The sequence below is a fragment of the Euphorbia lathyris genome, chromosome 8 (genome assembly GCF_963576675.1).
Source record: "Euphorbia lathyris chromosome 8, ddEupLath1.1, whole genome shotgun sequence".
Classification (NCBI taxonomy): domain Eukaryota; kingdom Viridiplantae; phylum Streptophyta; class Magnoliopsida; order Malpighiales; family Euphorbiaceae; genus Euphorbia; species Euphorbia lathyris.
In genome coordinates this window covers 72,905,753-72,925,912 of record NC_088917.1, presented here as the reverse complement: position 1 = coordinate 72,925,912, position 20,160 = coordinate 72,905,753, and the positions used below count along the sequence as shown (strand labels likewise).

Below are 20,160 nucleotides of genomic sequence, written 5' to 3'. Positions count from 1 at the left end.
TAGAATAATTGATTCATTGTTTACCTCCGTCTTTAAGTAATTCTAATTTGTAATTGAATTCAGATTCGCCAAAATCAATATTTAGTAGCATCAAAATAGCCTAGGGCCTCCAGAATACTGAAGACGCCCCTGAGACCAGTGGACCAGTCATACTAGATTCTAACTTCGTCTTTGAGCTTTTGTATAAGATTCTTTTTATGTCTAGTAGTAGCTCAAGCATGAAAAAAACTTAAGTTTAGATCCCAACCCTCAATCAAAGTTGCATCGCTCGTTTGCGCATGGAAACTATATAGATTATAAAATATGATTCATGTACTTCGTTTTGGCACGTTTGGTTTTTGAAATTTGAATTTTTTTCTTAAAATGTTGTGTATTTTATAGCTGTCAATGAACAACTAGATTTTACGAGAAATAATGCTTAGGACTAGATATACTAAAACTAAAATTGAAGTAAAGAAGTCAAATTAACAAATTGTTTTAGGTATAGGAATTAGGCGTGTTCAACGGTCGCTTCGGCCTAAAGACCAAACCAAATCGAAATAATTGAATACCGAATAAGACCTAAATTAAAACTAACATAACTGAATAATATTACAAAGCGAACCTAACCAAACTAAGTATTCCAGCTCGGTTTGGTTTTCGGTTTAAACACATAATAAAGAATAGTTTCTCTGTTTGTTGATTATTGATGTAACTAAGATAATCATTAAGTATTTTCATTATTTGTAGTCATGATATATTTTATATAAATAATTTATTTGATAATAAATTATTGATATTTTATAATCGTGCATACCTAAAATTTAGAAAGGCTAGTAATGCAGACTACTTGAATATTTACTATAAACTAAAAAAAAGAAATTGACACCAAATAGAGAAATGGGAAAGAATACTCTGGTTTTGTATTTGATATTCATAATATTCCTTGCAGAATGTGAGTATTCTTTAATTTTGGTTTGATACTCTGGTTTTCTTTCTCATTCTAATTTTTGGATCTTGGTTTAAATAGGTACTCTATAAGTGGGAAATGGAATAGAAGAAAAAAAAAGAGTTTGATTCTGATTTATTTGATCGAAGGGGAAGAGAAGAAGAAGGAACAAGAATTGGAAATCGAAGTGGAAGAGAAGGAAAAAATGATGTGATTATTTGATGGTGATGGTGTCAACAAGTGTACTGATAATAAAATTTTATTATTAATATAATAAATAAATTCTTGAACTATCTTCGTCAAATCCTTATCTGGATTTTGAAATTAAGAAAATGAGTCCATGTTCAGACTAAGTTGTAGGATTTACCTCTTTTGCATTTGCCAACATATACAAATTGACACGCGATCTAGTGTTTAACTTAGTTGTCTATTATGCTTAAATATGAAATTATTAATTGATAAAAAAAACGATTTTTATGGGTCTTTTTTTTACCGGTTAAATGGTTGATATCAATGAAACTCTTGCATTCATGAAGCTTCAATCCATGGGAGATAGGAATTCATAGAGTGGCGAAGCCTGTGTTAAAAGGTGTTCATTTGAGAGTTTAGGAAAAATTGGAGACCTAATTACTAATTTGTATATTTTGAGGTGGTAACTGATTTTGGCTTTATGCCTATTATAAATTTATTTATTTATCTGTAAACCCTTGACTAGCTTCAGGTAATGACAGATGCTAGATGTTATGCTAAATGACATCATGTCATGAGAGCATCCACAATGGTTAGTAATAACCATTGTGACTTGTGGGAAGTTAGTAACAAGGTGAAGTAACTTCCCATTAGAGAGGATTAAGTTTTTAAAATTTTATGGGGTAAAAAAAGAAAATATTAATTAATAGAAGGGACTTAAACTGTAATTATCCAACACTTTTATATAAAAAGCAGATGTATAGTGGAAAGCTTTCCTAGCATGTCACTTGCCAGTTCTGGGGCGTGGAAGCTATGCGCTAGAATTGGCACCTCTTAGCCCTGCGTGACTTTCACATTTTTCTGTTTTGATTTTAGGGAGATGATTACTGATTGTTACCAATTTATATAACAAACTTACTTTGGTAACAATGAAGTAACTTGGTCTCTAATGGTTAGTTGTTACTTATTTTATTTAGTAACAACTAAGTTACTACCATTAGAGATGGTCAGACAAAGTATTTTTTTCTAGGTTTAAAGTTCACAAATTCTTTCTTCTTTTATATGTGATTACCTTTTATTAATATAATAAATAAATTCTTGTACTATATTCCCTTGATATGTTTTCTTTCTTCTTTTATATGTGATTACCTTTTATTAATATAATAAATAAATTCTTGTACTATATTCCCTTGATATGTTTTTTCCCGTGTCTGTGTCCATCTTTGTTTTCATGTCCATGTCCATAAGTTGAGAAAAATCTGTTGGCTGAGAAGAGTTTTAAGATAGCAAGACAAATTAACAGTTCTATAGGAGATGTAATAACCTCCATACCCCTAGTTAATCCACCCTAAAAACATGACTCACTTGCTTTATATATGTTCCTTCATGGTCGGTCTTGATGATCTTCCTCCTAAGTTCTATAAGAAAATACCGTGCTTCAATGATTTATACAAGCAGCTCTATAGCAAACAGGAGATTTCATTGTAGAAGTTTAAATAAACTAGATATTTCATATCTATATAAATCTGAAATGATTTCTGTTACTTTAAAAGATAATAATTTCTATTATAAATACATTAGTGAAAGAAGAAGAAACAGAGAAATTTAAACTGTAAAATTAGAAACAGAGAAATAAAACTGGCAAAGATGACTTTGATTTTTTTGTTTGATGTTTATCAAATTTATGGCTAAATGTAAGTAATATTCTTACATTCTATTCTTTGTTTTTTAAACAAAATGTTTCATTGTTTGATAAAAAAAATTACAATTCAATAGGTACATGGAAAGCTAGAAAAGGATCTGAAGTAAAAATATCAAGAGTCTCACATCTAGGAAAAGAGTCTGATGATCCTAGCAAGTGGTTCTGTGAACCAGAGTCTGACAGCAACAACTGGATATGTGATTATCCAAACAACCATTGTTATTGTAACAACAGAAAATTATAAATTATATGTGCTCTTTGAATTCAAAATCTATATACTGATAATAAATTATTAATATAATAAATTTTACAAATTTTTGAACTACTTTCCAGATTGCTGATTTCTGTATCGCCCCACACTTGCTTCCTTTTCTTTTGCCCTTCTGCCTATCTTAACCTTCCAAACAAGAGGCCTCCAGACTGAGACCTGACTTCCAGAGTGGGAGCATCCATTTTATAGACTGAGACCTGCCTTCCAGAGTAAGAGTAAGGCAGGCTGAGCCCAAAGCCTCCCCGAAAGAACCTTTTTCTCTAGCCAACTGATGCCGTTGATCTGCGATCTGCTCAGAAATGAAATGTTACAAAGGAGAAGAAGAAGTTGGGGGAGAACCTCGCTCTCTAGCCGACTGATGTCGTCGATCTGCTCATAAATGAAATTATATCGTCGATCTGCTGAGCCTAGGGCCTCCCTGGAAGAACCTCTCTCTAGCCAACTGATGTCGTTGATCTGCTCAGAAATGAAAGCTTACAAAGAAGAAGAAGATGGGGGAGAACCCCACCCTCTAGCCGACATTGGCGATCTGCTCAGAAATGAAATTGTCGTTGATCGGTTGAGCCCCCAATCTTCTTTTGCCCTAATTATTCTATAGAATTAACCAACTGATGTCGCTGATCTGCTCAGAAATGAAATGTTACAACAAAGAAGAAGAAGAAGAAGGGGGAGAACCCCGCTCTCTAGCCAACATCAGCGATCTGCTCAGAAATGAAATTGTCGTTGATCTGCTGAGCCCCCAATCTTCTTTTCCCCTAATTATTTTATAGAATTAACCAATTGATGCCGCAGATGCCGTTGATCTGCTCAGAAATGAAATCTTACAAAGAAGAAGAAGAAGAAGATGGGGGAGAACCCCGCTCTCTAGCCGACTGATGCCGCTATGCTCATAAATGAAATTATGTCGGCGATCTGTTGAGCCCCCAATCTTCTTTTGCCCTAATTATTCTATAGAATTAAGAGGGAATTACAATATTACCATTCCTTAAAAAATTGCCCTTTTTAAAGATAATTTGGAAAAAAATGTTAGATTAAACATTTTTTTAAAGACTGCAGCAGCAGACAAAATTATATTTAAATAATACTTTTTAAGAAAACGACAATTTGTTAATTGTAGATTATTTTAAGAAGTAGATTAAATATTTGTTAATTGTAGATTATTTTAAAAAGTAGATAAAAAATTTAACAGAAAATCATGGATAAACGACAACTTTGAATTTATGGTTTTTTTTTTGGATTTTTGGTAAAATAGGGAGAAAATAAAATACTAATCAAATTATTATTCTTTTTTTATCAGACATCAAATTAATAGACACGACATAAGTTGTGATATCTTCTATACTAAATTGGATCTTCTAATTGTTTCCGGTAATATGAGATGACAACAAATAGTCAGAGAGGGATCAGAGTCCAACAAATCATCTTTGATGCTTAATTGAGTGATGGAATACCGGAAAGTATCAAGCAACTTGAATGCAAATGATTAGAACAATGTGTATTAAGAGTGACATACTTGAGGCCCTGAATTCAAGGCTATTTATAAGTAATTGTGTAATTACATAAGGTTATTATTTTACACGTGGTAGTCCCTTATTGGTTTCAAACTCTTTCTTTTATAATGTTCCTCATTTAGTAGGAGCTAGAAACGTGTCGTTGGAATCTGGAACAACTATTAATCCAAGTATCCGCTTAGACAGTTCCTATAAAAGATTGGGTAAGTTACATATTAGACATGATTAGGTTAATTATTTACAATTATCCAAAATTTATAAAAAAAAATTTAAAATGTCAAATACTTGAAAATTAAAAGTGGTTTCAGCATATTTTAAAAGAAAAAAACGTGGCTTTAGTATCCAATATCAAAGGGTGGAATTGTTTTTTCATTTCTTTTTTTATACCCAAAAAAATAACTGTAATATTTGATATAAGTATAATAAAAATCTCAAAACTGAGTTTCTATGTAATTTCCTCTAAAAGATTCTCCACAAATAAGCTTTTATATCTTCATTGGACATAGGCTTTTCGGAATAGACCCAAATACTAAATTCGGGCCTTAGATTCTTATTCAAACGTTTTGAGCCCATTTATTTAGTACCATATCAAGTTGCTCTAAAATTTTGAAGAAGAATTTCTATCAAAAAGAAAATTTCTCAATAAAAAACATAAAACTATTAAAAAAAACACTAGCAAACGTATTAAACTGCAAATTAGAAACAGAGAAATGGCAAAGATGACTTTGATTTTTTTGTTTGATATTTATCATATTCATGGCAGATTGTAAGTAGTATTCTTATATTTCGTTCTTTGTTTACTAAACAAAAAGTTTGATTGTTTGATAAAAAAAAAGGTAAATTCCAAAAAAAAACCCTGTGGTTTCACCGATTTCCAAATAAACCCATGTGGTTTGTTTTTACCAAAAAAAAGGAGCGTGGTTTACGCCGTTACCCGAAAAACGGAAAATGGGTTAACAGTGTTAAAAATGCTGACGTGGCAAAGGGTAAAGTTGGAAAAACGATTTTTTTTTATTTATTCTTTTTTCTTTTTTCTTTATTCTTTTTTCCTTCTTCTTCTTCTTCTTCTTCTTCTTCCTCCTCCTCCTCCTCCTCCTCTTCTTCTTCTTCTTCCCCTCTCTCTCACTCTTCTCTTTTTCTTCCCCTCTCTCTTCCCTTCTTCTTCTTTTTGTTTTTTTTTGTTTCGATTTCAGATTTCCAAAATCGGAAATCTGAAAATTTCCAGAAATCTGGAAATTCCCAGATTTCCGATTCTGGAAATCTAAAATTTCCAGATTTCTGGAATTCTAGAAATCTGGAAATTCCAGATTTCTAAAATCGAAAATCTGGAAATTTCCAGATTCCTGGAAATTTCTAAGAATCTGGAAATTCCCAGATTTCCGATTTTGGAAATCTGGAATTTTAGATTTCTGGAATTCCAGAAATCTGGAAATTTCAGATTTCTAAAATCGGAAATCTGAGATTTCCGATTAAAAAAAAGAAGAAAAAGAGGAAGGAGAAGAGAGAGAGAGGAAGAAGAAGAAGAAGAAGAAGAAGAAGAAGAAGAAGAAGAAGGAAGGAAGGAAGGAAGGAAGGAAGAAGAAAAGAAAGAAAGAAGAAGAAGAAGGAAAGAAAAAAAGAAAAAAGAGAAAATTAAAAAAATTAAAAAAATTCGGAATTTCCAATTTTACCCCTCATTTTTAACACTGTTAACTCATTTTCCGTTTTTCGGGTAACGGCGTAAACCACACTCCTTTTTTTTTTGGTAAAAACAAACCACAAGGGTTTATTTGAAAATCGGTGAAACCACAAGCGTTTTTTTAGAATTTACCCTAAAAAATTACAATTCAACATGTACATGAAAAGTTGGAAACGGGAATGAAGTAAAAATAGCAGGATTAATCATTTGCTGGGGTAGTTTTAAAAAAATTACCCCCTTAGGTAGGGTTGGGAAATATTTTCCCGAAAAGAGCTATTTTCCAACCCTGGTTAGGGAATTGCACTATTATGGTGCTAGGTGCACCATAATGATGCATTAGTGTCACACCCGACCCTAAACGACCTCAATCGACATCGGGTATGAAATAAATTGATCAAAATCAACATCTAGGAGTCTCCAAATAATCTAAATATCATAAATATCACAACTTCTAAACATTCCTCTGAAATACATTTTAAACTAATTACAAATTTCTATTACATTTAAATAATAAAATATTACCTAACATAACCATATCTCCAATGAAACGCAAGGGTCCTAACAAAAAACGGAACCGACAAACCCGCGTTATTTCACCCCTCGTTTACTGACCATTAACTTATCTTATATCTTGCTTGTTATCACCTAAAACGTTTAAAAACGTGAGACAGAAAATAACTTTATATATATAGTACTTTTTCAAAAGGAAGCATATAAAATTCATATTCTTAAAAATGAGCATTTTATGAATTAAACCATAATAGAATACTCAAATAATACTTTTAACAAAATCTGCAACTTAAAATATCAAGCTTGCTATCATTTCTCAAAATACCACACATAGTCAAAACATAAATTACTGTATTAAAATACTTAATATAAAATTTGTGTCCATCCTCGAATTCAACCTCTGGGAACTCTTACTTCTCTTGAAAGAATGATGTCTTCTGATATTGATGTCTCAACCTATGTTACATAGACTCGGGTATAAGTATCCAACACGGGTATGGATTCGAGTGTCCAATACGGTAAGTTTGAGAATTTTGGATACCGGAACACTGTCCTAAATTTGGACTCAGGTACAGGGATACTGGAATTTTAAAAAAATATATATATATTAAAAATTCAATTTACTATACATTATTTTTTTATTGGTATTATATTCACTATTATATATAAGTATAACTAATAGTATAAATATTAATTTTGATTTGTTAAAAGATAAAAAAAAATGCTTTAATTGGCTGTTAACCACCTTTTAAATTAGCTGTCAACCACAACCCTTCAAATTCTTTGAATTTGTACGCCTAAGGAAACAAGATTTTAATATTAAATATAATATTAATTACTAATAACTTATCGACTCATCGTCTTCCTCTTCACTCTTCAATCTTTGTTCCGCCCTCTCTCTCTCTCTTCTACTTTATCCGGCGACTCCAAATTCGATCTCTCTTCTGTCTCTCTTCTCTATTTTCACTTTCTCTCTTCTCAGTGTTGTATTCGAGTGCTACCACAAGTATATGATCTGTATTCCGTACTCGGATCCGTGTTGTGTCGACACCGGTATTGTGGGAAAAATTCCGAGTCCAAGTATCATAGGTCTCAACAATGTCTGCAATGGAAATTTCGTCAGCAGAGCTAATTTCTGATTCAAGTTTACCTTTAGAGGTTCTGATTTGTTTTGGCTCAGAAGCCTGGATGTTTTCAGTAGGTACTGAAATTAGTTCTTCTTTTGAGTTATTGTATGAGTTCTCTGCAGGTTTAGTCTCATCAAATTCAACATGTACTTATTCCTCCTCTAGTACATGAGTTCGTTTATTAAAAATTCTATATGTTTTGTTGTTTGTTGATTAGCCAAGAAAAATGAGCAATATTGTTTTTAGTATTTAGTATAAAACATTTGCAACTAAAAGCTCGGAAGTATCCTATATTAGGCTTTCGCCCTTTCTATAGTTCATAGGTAGTTTTCTCCAGGATAAGTCTAACTATGAACAGGGCCAGTCCAAGACCTAGGGCCTAAGGCTGGAGGGGGGCCAAATTTGTTTTTAACCTTACATGTACCTGTAAAAAATTAATTCTTTTAAATATAAACAGATGACCTATTTATAAGAGGGCCTATTATTTGTGGAAGCCCATTGATAAATAAAAGTTAAAATGGCCTGCTCAAATTTTACACCTTAGTTAATTTTTCTACAACCCCCCACCATGTAATTTTCTCTTTCACGATTTAATTTGATCTGTCGACTATTGTGCTTCCTTTTTCAAACACGTCTGTCGCTTTCCTTTCAAACACACCACTATTGCTTACTTCCCTTCAAACCACTGTAAACGATTCAACGTTGTTACTCACGTCGTTTGCTTTTTGTTTAAGTATTTCTTTGTTTTTTTGAGTAATCTGAAGCAAGTAAATAGTAGTAAAAAGAAAACAAAAAGCTAGAGACATAAATTGTAATAGAGAAAGTGAGGCTCAGATTTTCATTGTTATTTTTTAGTATTTCATTGTGATCAGATTGAAATTATTGCTAATAGTTTATGTATTTCATTATTATTATTTTTCCAGATTATTGATTTAAAGATTTAGTTTTAATTATTTATTTTTTAGTTTTAGTTTTGACTTTACTTTTGAAATTAAGATTAGTTTGAATTATGGTCTTTATTGTATTTTTTGAATTTAAGATTGTGTCTCTGAATTTAGGGGCAGTGACTGAATTGAATTTTATTGGTTTGGATTGTATTTTTTAATTTAAGATTAGTCTGAATATATTTTTGATTGTAATTTGTTGATTCTTTACGATTACAATGATAGAATTTAGTATTTAACTTATTTGAGACATTAATTTTGCATTCAGGTGCTCTGGTTCTTTTTATAGTGGAAGTAGGCTTCAAATTTCGTCTTCCTACTTCAAGAATCGAGAGTTAAAGTTTTTCAGGTGCAATTGTTCTTTTTATATTATTTAATAGCTAGATATTATATTTGTTGATGAGATGTTACCTAAAAAACATTTATCTGGAAGTGAAAAAAGAAAAACGAGAAAATGAGATGAAGAATTGGTGAAATCACAACAAGGGGCCCTAGATAAGTTTGTGTTTAAGAAGCCAGATTTTCATGAAAATTTGGTTCAAGTATATGAAAATTTGCATAATGAAAATCGTGAAAATGATGAAGTTAATGATCCAATTGATCCTAATGAAGTGCCAATTGCATCTAATATTGAAAATTTCAATGTTATCAAGCTCGGACCGAACCGGTCGGTTCAACCGGTTGAACCGAGAACTGACCAGACACCCGGTCCGAACCTCTCCGGTTTGTTGAATGCTCAACAAACCGGAGTGACCCGGAATTGAACCGGAACCCGGAGGTTCGATCGGGAACCGGTGTGACTCCAGGTCTATAATATTTTTTTTTCAATGAAAAGCAATGTTATCAAAACCGGACCGGACATCAAACCGGATTGATAGTTGGGTCATGGGTCACTTGGTCGGATCGGATGGCTCGGATTGGTCGAACCGGGTGACGTAATAAATAAATAAGTAATATATATATATATTAAATGTATATAATTAATTTAAAATTATTTTTATAAATTATATATATCCAAAATAAATTATAAATAACTTTTGGTTTGTTTTTTTTAATGGAACTTTTGGTTTGTTATTATTCGTTAACTTAAGCTTTAAATGTATAACGGATAAATAAAATTTAGAATAACTTGAAATATTATAAAGTTTTTATTATTATTTTGTGGCTCCAAAATAATTTGAATATAATCTACTAATGGCTATTAATCAATAAGTACTCAAATAATAAATGATATATGATAGTGGAGGTTATGGTTTTGTTTTGATGGACTGAATCATGAATTAGAGAGAAGGAAAAAAAAAACACACAGGCGAAGAGAAATAGTAAGTGGAGTGTATCCCACATCGAATAAAAAGAAGGTGAGCAAGCCAACCTATGAGTATAAATAAAGGAGTAAGGGAAGAGCTTGGAAAAGCAAGCAGCCACAGAGTGGGGCACAAAGAAAATTACTCTTTTGCCTCTTAATAAATAATACTGTGTGCTTGCATTTTGTTTAAATTTTTTAAAAAGAAAATTTTAAGAAAAAATGAACAGACCCGGGGTCACACTGATTTCCGACCGAACCGCCGGGTTCTGGTTTAACCCCGGGTCACTCCGGTTTGTTGAACATTCAACAAACTGGAAAGGTTCAGATCGGTTGTCTGGCCAGTTCCCGGTTCAACCGGTCGAACCGATCGGTCCGGTCCGAGCCTGATAACATTGATGAAAAGTTAAAGAATAACCGGCTTTGTGTGCTCACCAAGACTGTGTGCTTTCTCAAGCCTTTCACTTGCTCCCTTTATACTCATCTGTTGATTTGCTCAGATTCATTTTATTCGATGTGGGGTTCTACTATTTCTCTCTTTGTGCCTTTCAAGATTTTTTTTTTCTCTGACTCAGTCCACCTCATGCCATCAATTTCACATCCACTATGATATCATTTAATTTTTTTTAGTAGGAAAAGGCTATGATATCATTTAATAGTTTGAGTATTTGTTGAATAATAACAATTAGGATATTGTATTTAAATAATTTTAAATTAAATTATGTACATTTAATATATATATATATATATAAATATTATTTATTTATTTATTATATTATCCGGTTCGACCAATCCGAGCCATCCGATCCGACCAAGTGACTCGTGACACAGTTATCAATCCGGTTTGATGTCCGGCCTGGTTCTGATAACATTGGAAAATTTAGGCATTAATAATGAAGAGCAAATACTTCCTCATTTGGATATATATGATCCTAGAAATTGGGAGGGTGTGGACAACAATGTGAGAGATATTTTAGTTGAAAAATGCCCTATAAGAGAAATGAATCTTATTTTTCCTATGGATAGTTTTTCTAGACATTTCTCATATGCATATTATTCTAGAAAGTTGAGCAATGGTGAGATTAGTGGTAGAAAGTGGTTAGTTTACTCCAAACATGTTGACAAAGTATATTGTTTTTATTGTAAATTGTTCAAATATGTTGATATTGATGCTATCATTAATGATTTTGCATCTCAAAATGTTAGAAGAAACCACTTCTTATGAGAAATTATATATTGTTTTGCAGGTGAGAACGTAGGATGCGATGATTTTTAGAAGAACAAGCGATGATTTTTAGAAGAACAAGCGATGATTTTTAGAAGAATTTTGTATGATAAACGATGACAATAGTAGAATAGTGATCCGAATGAAAAAAAAAATATTTAAAAATCGATTTTTGAAGGATTTTATTATGTATAAATTTTTTATTATTAAAAGGGCTCCTATCGTTTATTTTGCATAGGGCCCCTAAATTCTCAGGACTGGCCCTAACTATTAAGCGCATATCAATGAAAATAGAATCCACTGTCTTTAGACCCATTTTCATTCTTTTTGGCAAGGGAATCATTACTTTAGCAAGGCACCCCCACATTTTCAAGTAATTATAAGAAGATTTACTTCCTTTCTATAACTCATGTGGCGTCTTGTCTAATTTTATGTTATGTGGCAACCCAGAACTGTTTAGCATTGCGTTCATCGTTTCCTTTAAGGTATGATTTTTACGTTCTACCATTCTATTAAACTGAGAAGAGTACAGTGGTGTTACCTCGTGAATAGTTCCATTTTGGGAGCAAAACTCGTCAAATAGTTTAACATATTCACCATCACGACCGCTTCTAACCATTTCAATTTTTTTTATTAAGTTGGTTTTCTACTTCATGTTTATATAGAACAAATTTCTTTATAGTCTCATCTTTCCTTTTAAACAAATATAAATAGCAATATTTTGTACTCTCGGTAATAAAAGTAATAACATATTAATTACCTCCTCTAGTTTGAATTAACTTTAAGTCGCAAATATCACTATGTATCAAATCAAGCGGTTCTGTTTTTCTATCCACTATATGGAATGAAGACCTCGTTAATTTTGTCTCAACACAAATTTCACATTTATGTTTATAGTCAATTTGAGATGAAGGGATATGTTCTAAATTAATTAATCTACGCAACACATGATAATTAGCATGTCTAAGTCTATCGTGCCATAAATTAAATGACTCAATGATATAAAAAAAACATTATTCTTATTAATATTCATTGCATTAGACTTACAAGAAGTTGCATTAAATTTCCACATCTCATTGGATACATAACCATTTTCCACATATATTCAGTTAAATTTAAAAAACTTTGCATAATAATGTATAAAACAATGATATTGTTTCATTTCTCAACTTAATTAGTAGTATCTCTAGAGTCCACTACTTCCCCATACTACGAGTGAAAGGGAAAATGTAAAGACTACCATTAAAGCAGCCCAAGCGAGACTCACTATATCCATGTGAATTATGTCCTCTATCTTTATGAATATGAAAGAAGTTTTTATTAAGAATTTTTCTATTATTGCTCATTAATACTAGTATTCATTAATAATAATAGAACCCAATAATGATCTTTTCAGTCCTTGAATCTTTCACCCAGTCTTCTGCTTTAGAACTCAGAAATCACAGATCACATAAAATCAAAATGGGAATCTGTTTCCGTGGTACGCTCGCGAAAACCGTCAAATCAATATTGAAATTAGCATTTTTTTGAAAATATTGCTAACAATTTTGGCACACTCGGTGTGACGCAAAAAAATGACACCACAAAAGAATACATGAAAGAACACGCTGCTTCCGACTTGAAAGAGAATCAAAATCAAAACCTGAAGGTTTTGTTGCTAAAGCAATAAGCAACATAAAAAAAAGGGTTAAACCTAATCACCACCGTTACAAGAAGATTTGGAGCAACAATGGGGCCTGAATGATGATACGAGTAGCTAAAATTGGACATTACGGCTCCTGAACTTTACACTTTACTAACATTATTGACCCCTTTAGCGCTGAGCAAGATGATCACTTTAATAGTAGGTAATCCTCCATTGTAAAGCTGATGACAATAATATTCAAACAATTTTATTTCTTAAATTTTTTAGTTTTGAAGTCATTTGGGTGTTGTGTGGTTAAAAAAGAGAAATGAGTTGTTTAGAAAAAGAAAGCTACAAAAATGGTAATTGAAATCGCGATCGGTCATTTTGACTTAGCCAATGGGAAAATGATCATTATGTTAGTAGAATACAAAATTTAAAGATTATAATATTCAATTTTAAAGTTCATGCATAGTGAAAGTATGAGCAAAATTTAGGAGCCATGAGGGTAGTTTACCTAATGGCTATCCCTTATCCTCGTTTCTTCTTTCTTAAACCCTGAAAAACCCTCAGCTTCGTTTTCTTTCTCTCTGTTTATGAAAATTAAGAAATGTCCGTTTCAAAATTCTTACTTTCAGGCAATTTCTTCTTCCGTTCAAATACCCATCACACCGTTCTCTTCCCCTTCCCTCCAATTCTCTCCTCCAAACCCTTCCCTTTCAAATCCCTTCAATTCCACCACCGATACTGTTCCTCTTCTGCTCTTAATACCGTTACTTCCGATTACACCGAAACCCTAAATTCTCCCCACGAAGAACAGAAGCAACTTCATCCATGGCCCGAATGGGTGTCTTTTGTCGACCGGTTGAAGACCAAGGGCTACTTTCCTCCCTCAACTATTACCGAAGATGCTACTACTGGGAATGTATATAAGGATATGAATCAATTGAAAGACCCTTGTCTTAGCTTTGCTCGTGACAGATATGATCTCTTTAAGTATGTCTAGTTTCTTCTTTTGTTTATCATATCTTTTCCTGCTCTGTGTAATTTTCTGTAATTCTTTTCATTTCAGATCATTGTCTGTAGGTGATATTCAAGATGTAGTGAATTGTGGATGCCCGAATCTTCTCCGGAAAGCTGTCAACTCGGCCAAAAGGTTGAGAGTCTACTTGCGTTTGGATGAAGGAGATGTATGTTTGTTTGCTTTCCTTTTTTTTTTTTTTAAATTGCGGTTTTTCCATCCTCATAAGAACTGATATCTAATGTCTTAATCGTGACTTGTTGAGTTAGGAAAAGATATAATTCCAGCATTATTGGTGATTGGACCTTGAATGCCTTTACATTTTAGTTCTTGAGGTGTAGTTATCATGATTCATGTTTGCTCAATTTTGAGATGTTTAATTTACTCTCAGGTTGCTAGTGTGCTAGTGTTAATGGTATGGTAGCTTTATTATGACATAGATGTATGAGAGAAAAAAGCTATGTTCAACCTAAATAGGGGAGAAGTTTGTTTTGATTTTATCCTCCTCAGATTCGCAATTACTTAAACCCTAAGGACACTTGAGGGGCGATGTGATCAATTAACTAATTTTAGTAGCAGGATGAATGAATGGAATAAAAGGTGTTCTCTTTAATTTTGTTTTCTCTGACTGTTAAGAAATGTTAGTTATGGTCTGACTTAAATGCCTACTTGCAGGTTTGTAGTGCTTGCAATCTACGGGGTTCTTGTGACAGAGCTTATGTGCTACTGAAGGGTAATGAAGCAGATGCTCGAACTGTGGATATAGTGCGTATTTTAATGTTCTATGCTCTAGATCCACTTGTTATATCTGGGGAGCAAAAACCTCCTGGTAGAGAGGTTGTTGAAGTAGCTGTAAGGAAGTTGCTTTCTGATTTGATTGAGTTGAGTCAGACAACCCCTGATCCTCCAGTCCAGAAACCTGCTGCTAAAGCTGTCCCTAAGAAGGAACAAGAAAGGAAATATATTGATGGCAACTGGCCTTCTCAATCTGATGTATCCGTTGATGGCAAATTGTCTCGTGATGTTGAAATGAAGAGAGGGGATTGGATGTGTCTCAAGTAAGTCACAGTAAAGGCTATAGAATACAATTTTGCATTTATTCTTTTTCATAAATAAGACATGAATCTGCATGTGATATTGTCAGCATTTGATCTTAGTCTGCATCTTTTTGTCTATAAAGGAGCTCTGAAGTAGGAAGATTTTTCAATCTTCCTACTTGTGGAGTTCCGCAGTATATGATGTGTGCAATATGATGTCTCTGATCATTCCTCAAAATACCACATGCATATGTTTATATTTACAGCTGACATCTTTGGAATTTTTGCTGCAGATGCAACTTCATGAACTTCTCTAAAAATATAAGATGCCTGAATTGTAAGGAAGAAGGCCCAAAAAAACTTGGTGATACTGACACGGAAATAAAGAAAGGGGATTGGATTTGTTCAAAGTAAGTTACTGGTGGTCTTATTTTTCTACTTGCTGCTTTTACCTTTTATGAATAGCATTATTAGTTCATAATTTAATAGGGAGGGCATCAGTCGCTTTAGTTTGTAGTTAACCAAAACCAATTTTAGAGAAAAATTAGGTGAAACCAAGTTCATCATTTTGGCTCTTGTATCTATAGATCAAAACTCAAAGAGTTCCCTTTTTTTATTACTGCTAAAGTTCTGGCAACTTCTAGCAACCATATAGAATTTAGAAAGGTTTGTAAGGTTAGCACTATATCTTGTATTTTCTTCATTCATAGAGTAAGCTCTCTCTCTCTCTCTCTCTCTCTCTCTCTCTGTTTGAAAAAGCAGTTCTATTTTAGACGTGAAAGTTTTGTTTGGAGAGAGCAGTGAGGACCTGCCGTATAGAATTCCAAACTCTGTATTGATGCGATTGACTTGAATTGAGATCTGCAATGTGTTGATTGAATGAAGAGAGCCAAAGAGGGTTGGGAATGTGAGGCATGGAAGAGCTCGCGCTGCCTATTAACATTAGCATTATACTTTTTTTTTTTTTAATAGATTGTCTACACCGAAACAGCAATTGAAAGTATAAAGTATATTTGTATTAATATAATTGGTTCATGCATAAGGTTGTAAATAAGTACTGGAACTAACCAACAAAATCTTTGAACTTAACTAAACTTCACTTAAGTTGAGCTACATTCAAGTATTACACCACATGACTGAAGTAGCATAGAGGCATAGTTGTTAAAGGCATGCCTCACTCAAGGCTCAAGGTCTTGAGCCTTGAATGCAGAAAGCAAGGCCCTGTACAAAAGGCTCCCGCCTTGTGCGCCTCAGAGCCTGGATCAAGGTGCGCCTGATGGTTTCAGTAGGGTTTTATTTTTATTTTTTAATGTTTTCTGTAAAATAAATGTTTGATTAATCTCAATCACTAATCTAATTTAAATAAGATTAATCTTAACCCTTGATCTAAATAAGAATATCAAGAGTCATAACTAAATATAGAAAGAATAGAGAAGGATTAAGAGCTTTCACGTAAAGAAAGAAGAGCAGTCACGTAAAGAACTAAATATATGATGATGATTATTAGTTTTTTTATTGTGTGTTTTCTTTTTGATTGACAATGAATGATTATTAGTTTAGTAGCATTAGTTATAGTTAGATACTTAGGTTAAGACGTTAAGTATATGCTAATGTCTCTATGAAGTCTGAACTTAACTTGGTGTTTTTGACATTTATGATTTAGTATTATATTTTATGTGGTTTCGTTTTGTTTTTGTGGTCATAAGTGTGTTTTTTTGGTTTATGATTAACTAGTAAAAGAGTATATATTTTTATTTTATGCACCTCCTTTCCTAAGGCGCGCACCTCGCCGTGCGCCTTGAGCCTTGAGCCTAGGCTCCAGGACTCCTTAGCGTGCCTTGCGCCTTTAACAACTATGCTTAGAGGTAAATTGAGTATATGGATTTATATATTTTTATATTTATTTAAGATATTTTATACTAGATGCTATATAAAAATAATACCATGTTGTTTGCAGGGTTTTTAAAAAATATATATATGAAGAAAACTGCCAATTAGAGCTGAAACTCAAGATCCTTGGAACTTGAATTTGATATTAGTAAAATTTGTAAATGAATTCATAATGATAAAGAGTTGTTTATAGTGAGCTTATATATGCTATGAGTTGAAGCTCTGAATCTTGAATTTGTGAGATGAGTTGATCTTGACCTGTACATTGTATTGGCTTGGGTAAGCTTGATTAGTCTCTTGACCTGTACAACGGTAAAACGTTGTTGCCGTGTGACCAGAGGTCACGGGTTCGAGTCTTAGGAGCGGCCTCTTGCCAATTAAATTGGCAAGGGAAGGCTTGCCCCCAATACACCCTTGTGGTGGGACCCCTCCCCGGACCCTCAGCGGGGACGCGTAATGCGACCGGGCCGCCCTTTTTTTTTTTTATGGTAGAACTGAAGTTAGCGAAATGAAACTGAAATATGGGAAAGAATTGTTAGTTCAGCCGTATTACGGTAGTGAGCCCTTGATTAGATTCTATTGATGGCTGTACAGTGACTTGGCAAGCTTATTACTATATTATCATAATCCATTAACTTAAACCTGTGTCCCGTGTGCAGATGCGACTTCATGAATTTCTACAGAAACAAAAGGTGCTTAAAGTGCAAAGAAGAGGGTCCAGTGAGGGCTGCTGTTGGTGATATTGAAATGAAGAAAGGGGATTGGAATTGCTCTAAGTAAGTTCCTATATTTTCTTCCTCGCCACATCATACGCCAAAGTCTGTCATTCAAATTTTGGCCCTATTATGCTTGTAGGGTCCCTGAAAATTTTAAATATTTTCTTTTGTCACCATAACCAGTCTTTTAGGCATTCGTAAGCATCACAATCTAGTAGAATGGCACAGGTGGAAACCAGAAGATAGTTATAGAGTCAAAAGATAGATATAGAGTCAATTCTATTGCACTGCATCATATGTTCGTGTGTGTGACCAATAATTCAAAGAAATGGGATTAGGTCCAAATTTGCTCCTATCGTTCTTTTTTTTTTGGGGGGGGAAGTGCATATTTACCCCCAAACAAACAAAATAGTAAAATTTTGCCGGTGACATTTCCAAGCAATATCGGACCTTCCAAACATAACTATGTCTAAAATGTTTACAGTGTTACTAACCAACAACTAAGTCCAGAGTTACAAAGAACCTGTCAAAATGCACAAAACTGCTATAACGGCAAACTTATTTGGAAGGTTCATTGAAACCTAAATAATAATCCATAATCCATTAACTTAAACCTGTGTCCCGTGTGCAGATGCGACTTCATGAATTTCTCCAGAAACAAAAGGTGCTTAAAGTGCAAAGAAGAGGGTCCAGTGAGGGCTGCTGTTGCTGATATTGAAATGAAGAAAGGGGATTGGAATTGCTCTAAGTAAGTTCCAATATTTTCTTCCTCGCTACATCATACGCTGAAGTCTGTAATTCAAATTTTGGCCCTATTATGCTTGTAGGATCCCTGAAAATTTTATATATTTTCTTTTGTCACCATAACCAGTCTTTTAGGCAACTCATAAGCATCACAATCTAGTAGAATGGCAGAGGTGGAAACCAGAAGATAGATATAGAGTCAAAAGATAGGTATAGAGTCAATTCTATTGCACTGCATCATATGTTCGTGTGACCAATAATTCAAAGAAATGGGATAAGATCCAAATTTGCCCCTATCGTTCTTGGGGAAGTGTAGATTTACCCCCAAACGAACAAAATAGTAAAATTTTGCCCTTGACATTTCCAAGCAAGACCGGACCTTCCAAACATCAATTATGTCTAAAATGTTTACATTGTTACTAGCCAACAACTAAGTTTGTCACATGTAAGTTACGAAAAACTGCCTAAAATATTTACTATGTTTTTAACAGAATTATAGACAACCCGTCAAAATGCATAAAACTGCTCCAGTTTGTTGACAAACTTGTTTGGAAGGTTTGTTGAAACGTCAATTAATAGGCAAACCAGCCCATCCAAATTTTTCGATAGATAGGGGTTAAACTTAAGTTGATCTTGCTTAGAAAGGTTAGGAATAAAATTTTAACATTTCGTATGTTATGGGTAAATTTGCACTTCCTCGAAGACGATGGAGGTAAATTTGGACATTATCCCCAAGGAAATCCTAATTTGTGTAGGGAAACTTGTTCTATTTGCATGATTCTATATATGCATCTATGAGAGTTTCTACAATACTCCTTGAATAGTATATGCTCTCTCTTGAGTATAAAAGTAACACACAAGGGTGTATTGGGGGCAAGCTTTTCCTTGCCTTTTTTTTTTTTTTTGGCAATAGGCCGCTCCTAACAACAACCCTTTATAGTAAGATATTTGTTTTCCAAGAAGGTCAAGCTCAGGGTTTCCAAGCATGCATTTGATCTTTTCAGTTTGGACGTGCAGGTGTGGATTCATGAATTTTGCAAGCAATAAGATGTGCTTGCGCTGCGAAGAACTACGGCCCAAGAGACAGCTGAGTCATGGAGAGTGGGAGTGCCCGTCGTGAGTCTCCTTTCAATCTGTATATTGTATTAATTTGCATCACAGATGATTTGAGAAGATATACTGATTAATAAAATGGTGGTTGCAGGTGTGATTTCGTAAATTACAGTAGGAACGTTAGTTGCCTAAAATGCAAACATGACCGTCCGAAAGCACCGACATCCGAGTATGAAGAATCGATGTGGAGGAGCCCTCATTAGGTAGCTAAAATGTTCCTAAGTTTTGGAGAAAATGGTGTTCGTGTGAGATACGATTAATCTGTTAGGTGTCTGCTTGGATGAGGTATGCGGGAATATTTAAGTGAGGTGAGGGAAAAATTATTAGAAGCATCTGGTTCTCCATGTTTTGCCATGTGTAATATGGACTCACATAGACTCCGCTATTTTAATTATTAAGTGAGGTTACAATACACGTGTCCAAATGTGAATTGGGGGTCTTGCAAGTGACATGGAAGACCGGTGCTTAATATAAGAACTCGACGTGAAGTGAGGAATTATTTGGAGGAAAAATAATTTAATATTTCTACTGAACCAACATTTTTATGTCTATTATTTGGAATAAAATATTAAAAGGCATGTAGTATAATTTTTGGAGGAAATTTAAATTTGAATGTTTCAATTTTTA

General features: G+C 33.5%; 1 protein-coding gene and 1 long non-coding RNA gene across 3 annotated transcripts; both read left to right on the top strand.

Moving 5' to 3' along the window:
- The first annotated feature begins 7,635 nt into the window (after positions 1 to 7,635).
- Positions 7,636 to 9,553, top strand: LOC136204258 (uncharacterized). Its single transcript, XR_010675105.1, has 2 exons — positions 7,636 to 7,990; positions 9,129 to 9,553. It is a non-coding gene; the product is annotated as an uncharacterized lncRNA (long non-coding RNA).
- A 3,952-nt stretch (positions 9,554 to 13,505) lies between these two features.
- Positions 13,506 to 20,160, top strand: LOC136203787 (zinc finger protein VAR3, chloroplastic). 2 transcript variants are annotated; one of them, XM_065995015.1, is made up of 8 exons: positions 13,507 to 14,008; positions 14,085 to 14,202; positions 14,709 to 15,091; positions 15,364 to 15,480; positions 17,620 to 17,736; positions 18,308 to 18,424; positions 19,438 to 19,536; positions 19,625 to 20,160. In XM_065995015.1, exons 1-8 carry the CDS (start codon positions 13,623 to 13,625, stop codon positions 19,734 to 19,736), a joined length of 1,449 nt encoding a protein of 482 aa, XP_065851087.1. In that variant the 5' UTR covers positions 13,507 to 13,622; the 3' UTR covers positions 19,737 to 20,160. The 2 variants fall into 2 exon arrangements, with proteins under 2 accessions (XP_065851088.1, XP_065851087.1); XM_065995016.1 differs by lacking the exon at positions 18,308 to 18,424 and having other exon boundaries at positions 13,506 to 14,008.

Bases quoted from the DNA above. Each gene is read 5' to 3' on its own strand.
- LOC136203787 (XM_065995015.1), top strand. From the start codon at position 13,623: ATGTCCGTTTCAAAATTCTTACTTTCAGGCAATTTCTTCTTCCGTTCA. The intron at 17,737-18,307 runs GTAAGTTCCTAT...TCCCGTGTGCAG, and splicing joins GGGGATTGGAATTGCTCTAA to ATGCGACTTCATGAATTTCT. The intron at 19,537-19,624 runs GTGAGTCTCCTT...TGGTGGTTGCAG, and splicing joins GGAGAGTGGGAGTGCCCGTC to GTGTGATTTCGTAAATTACA.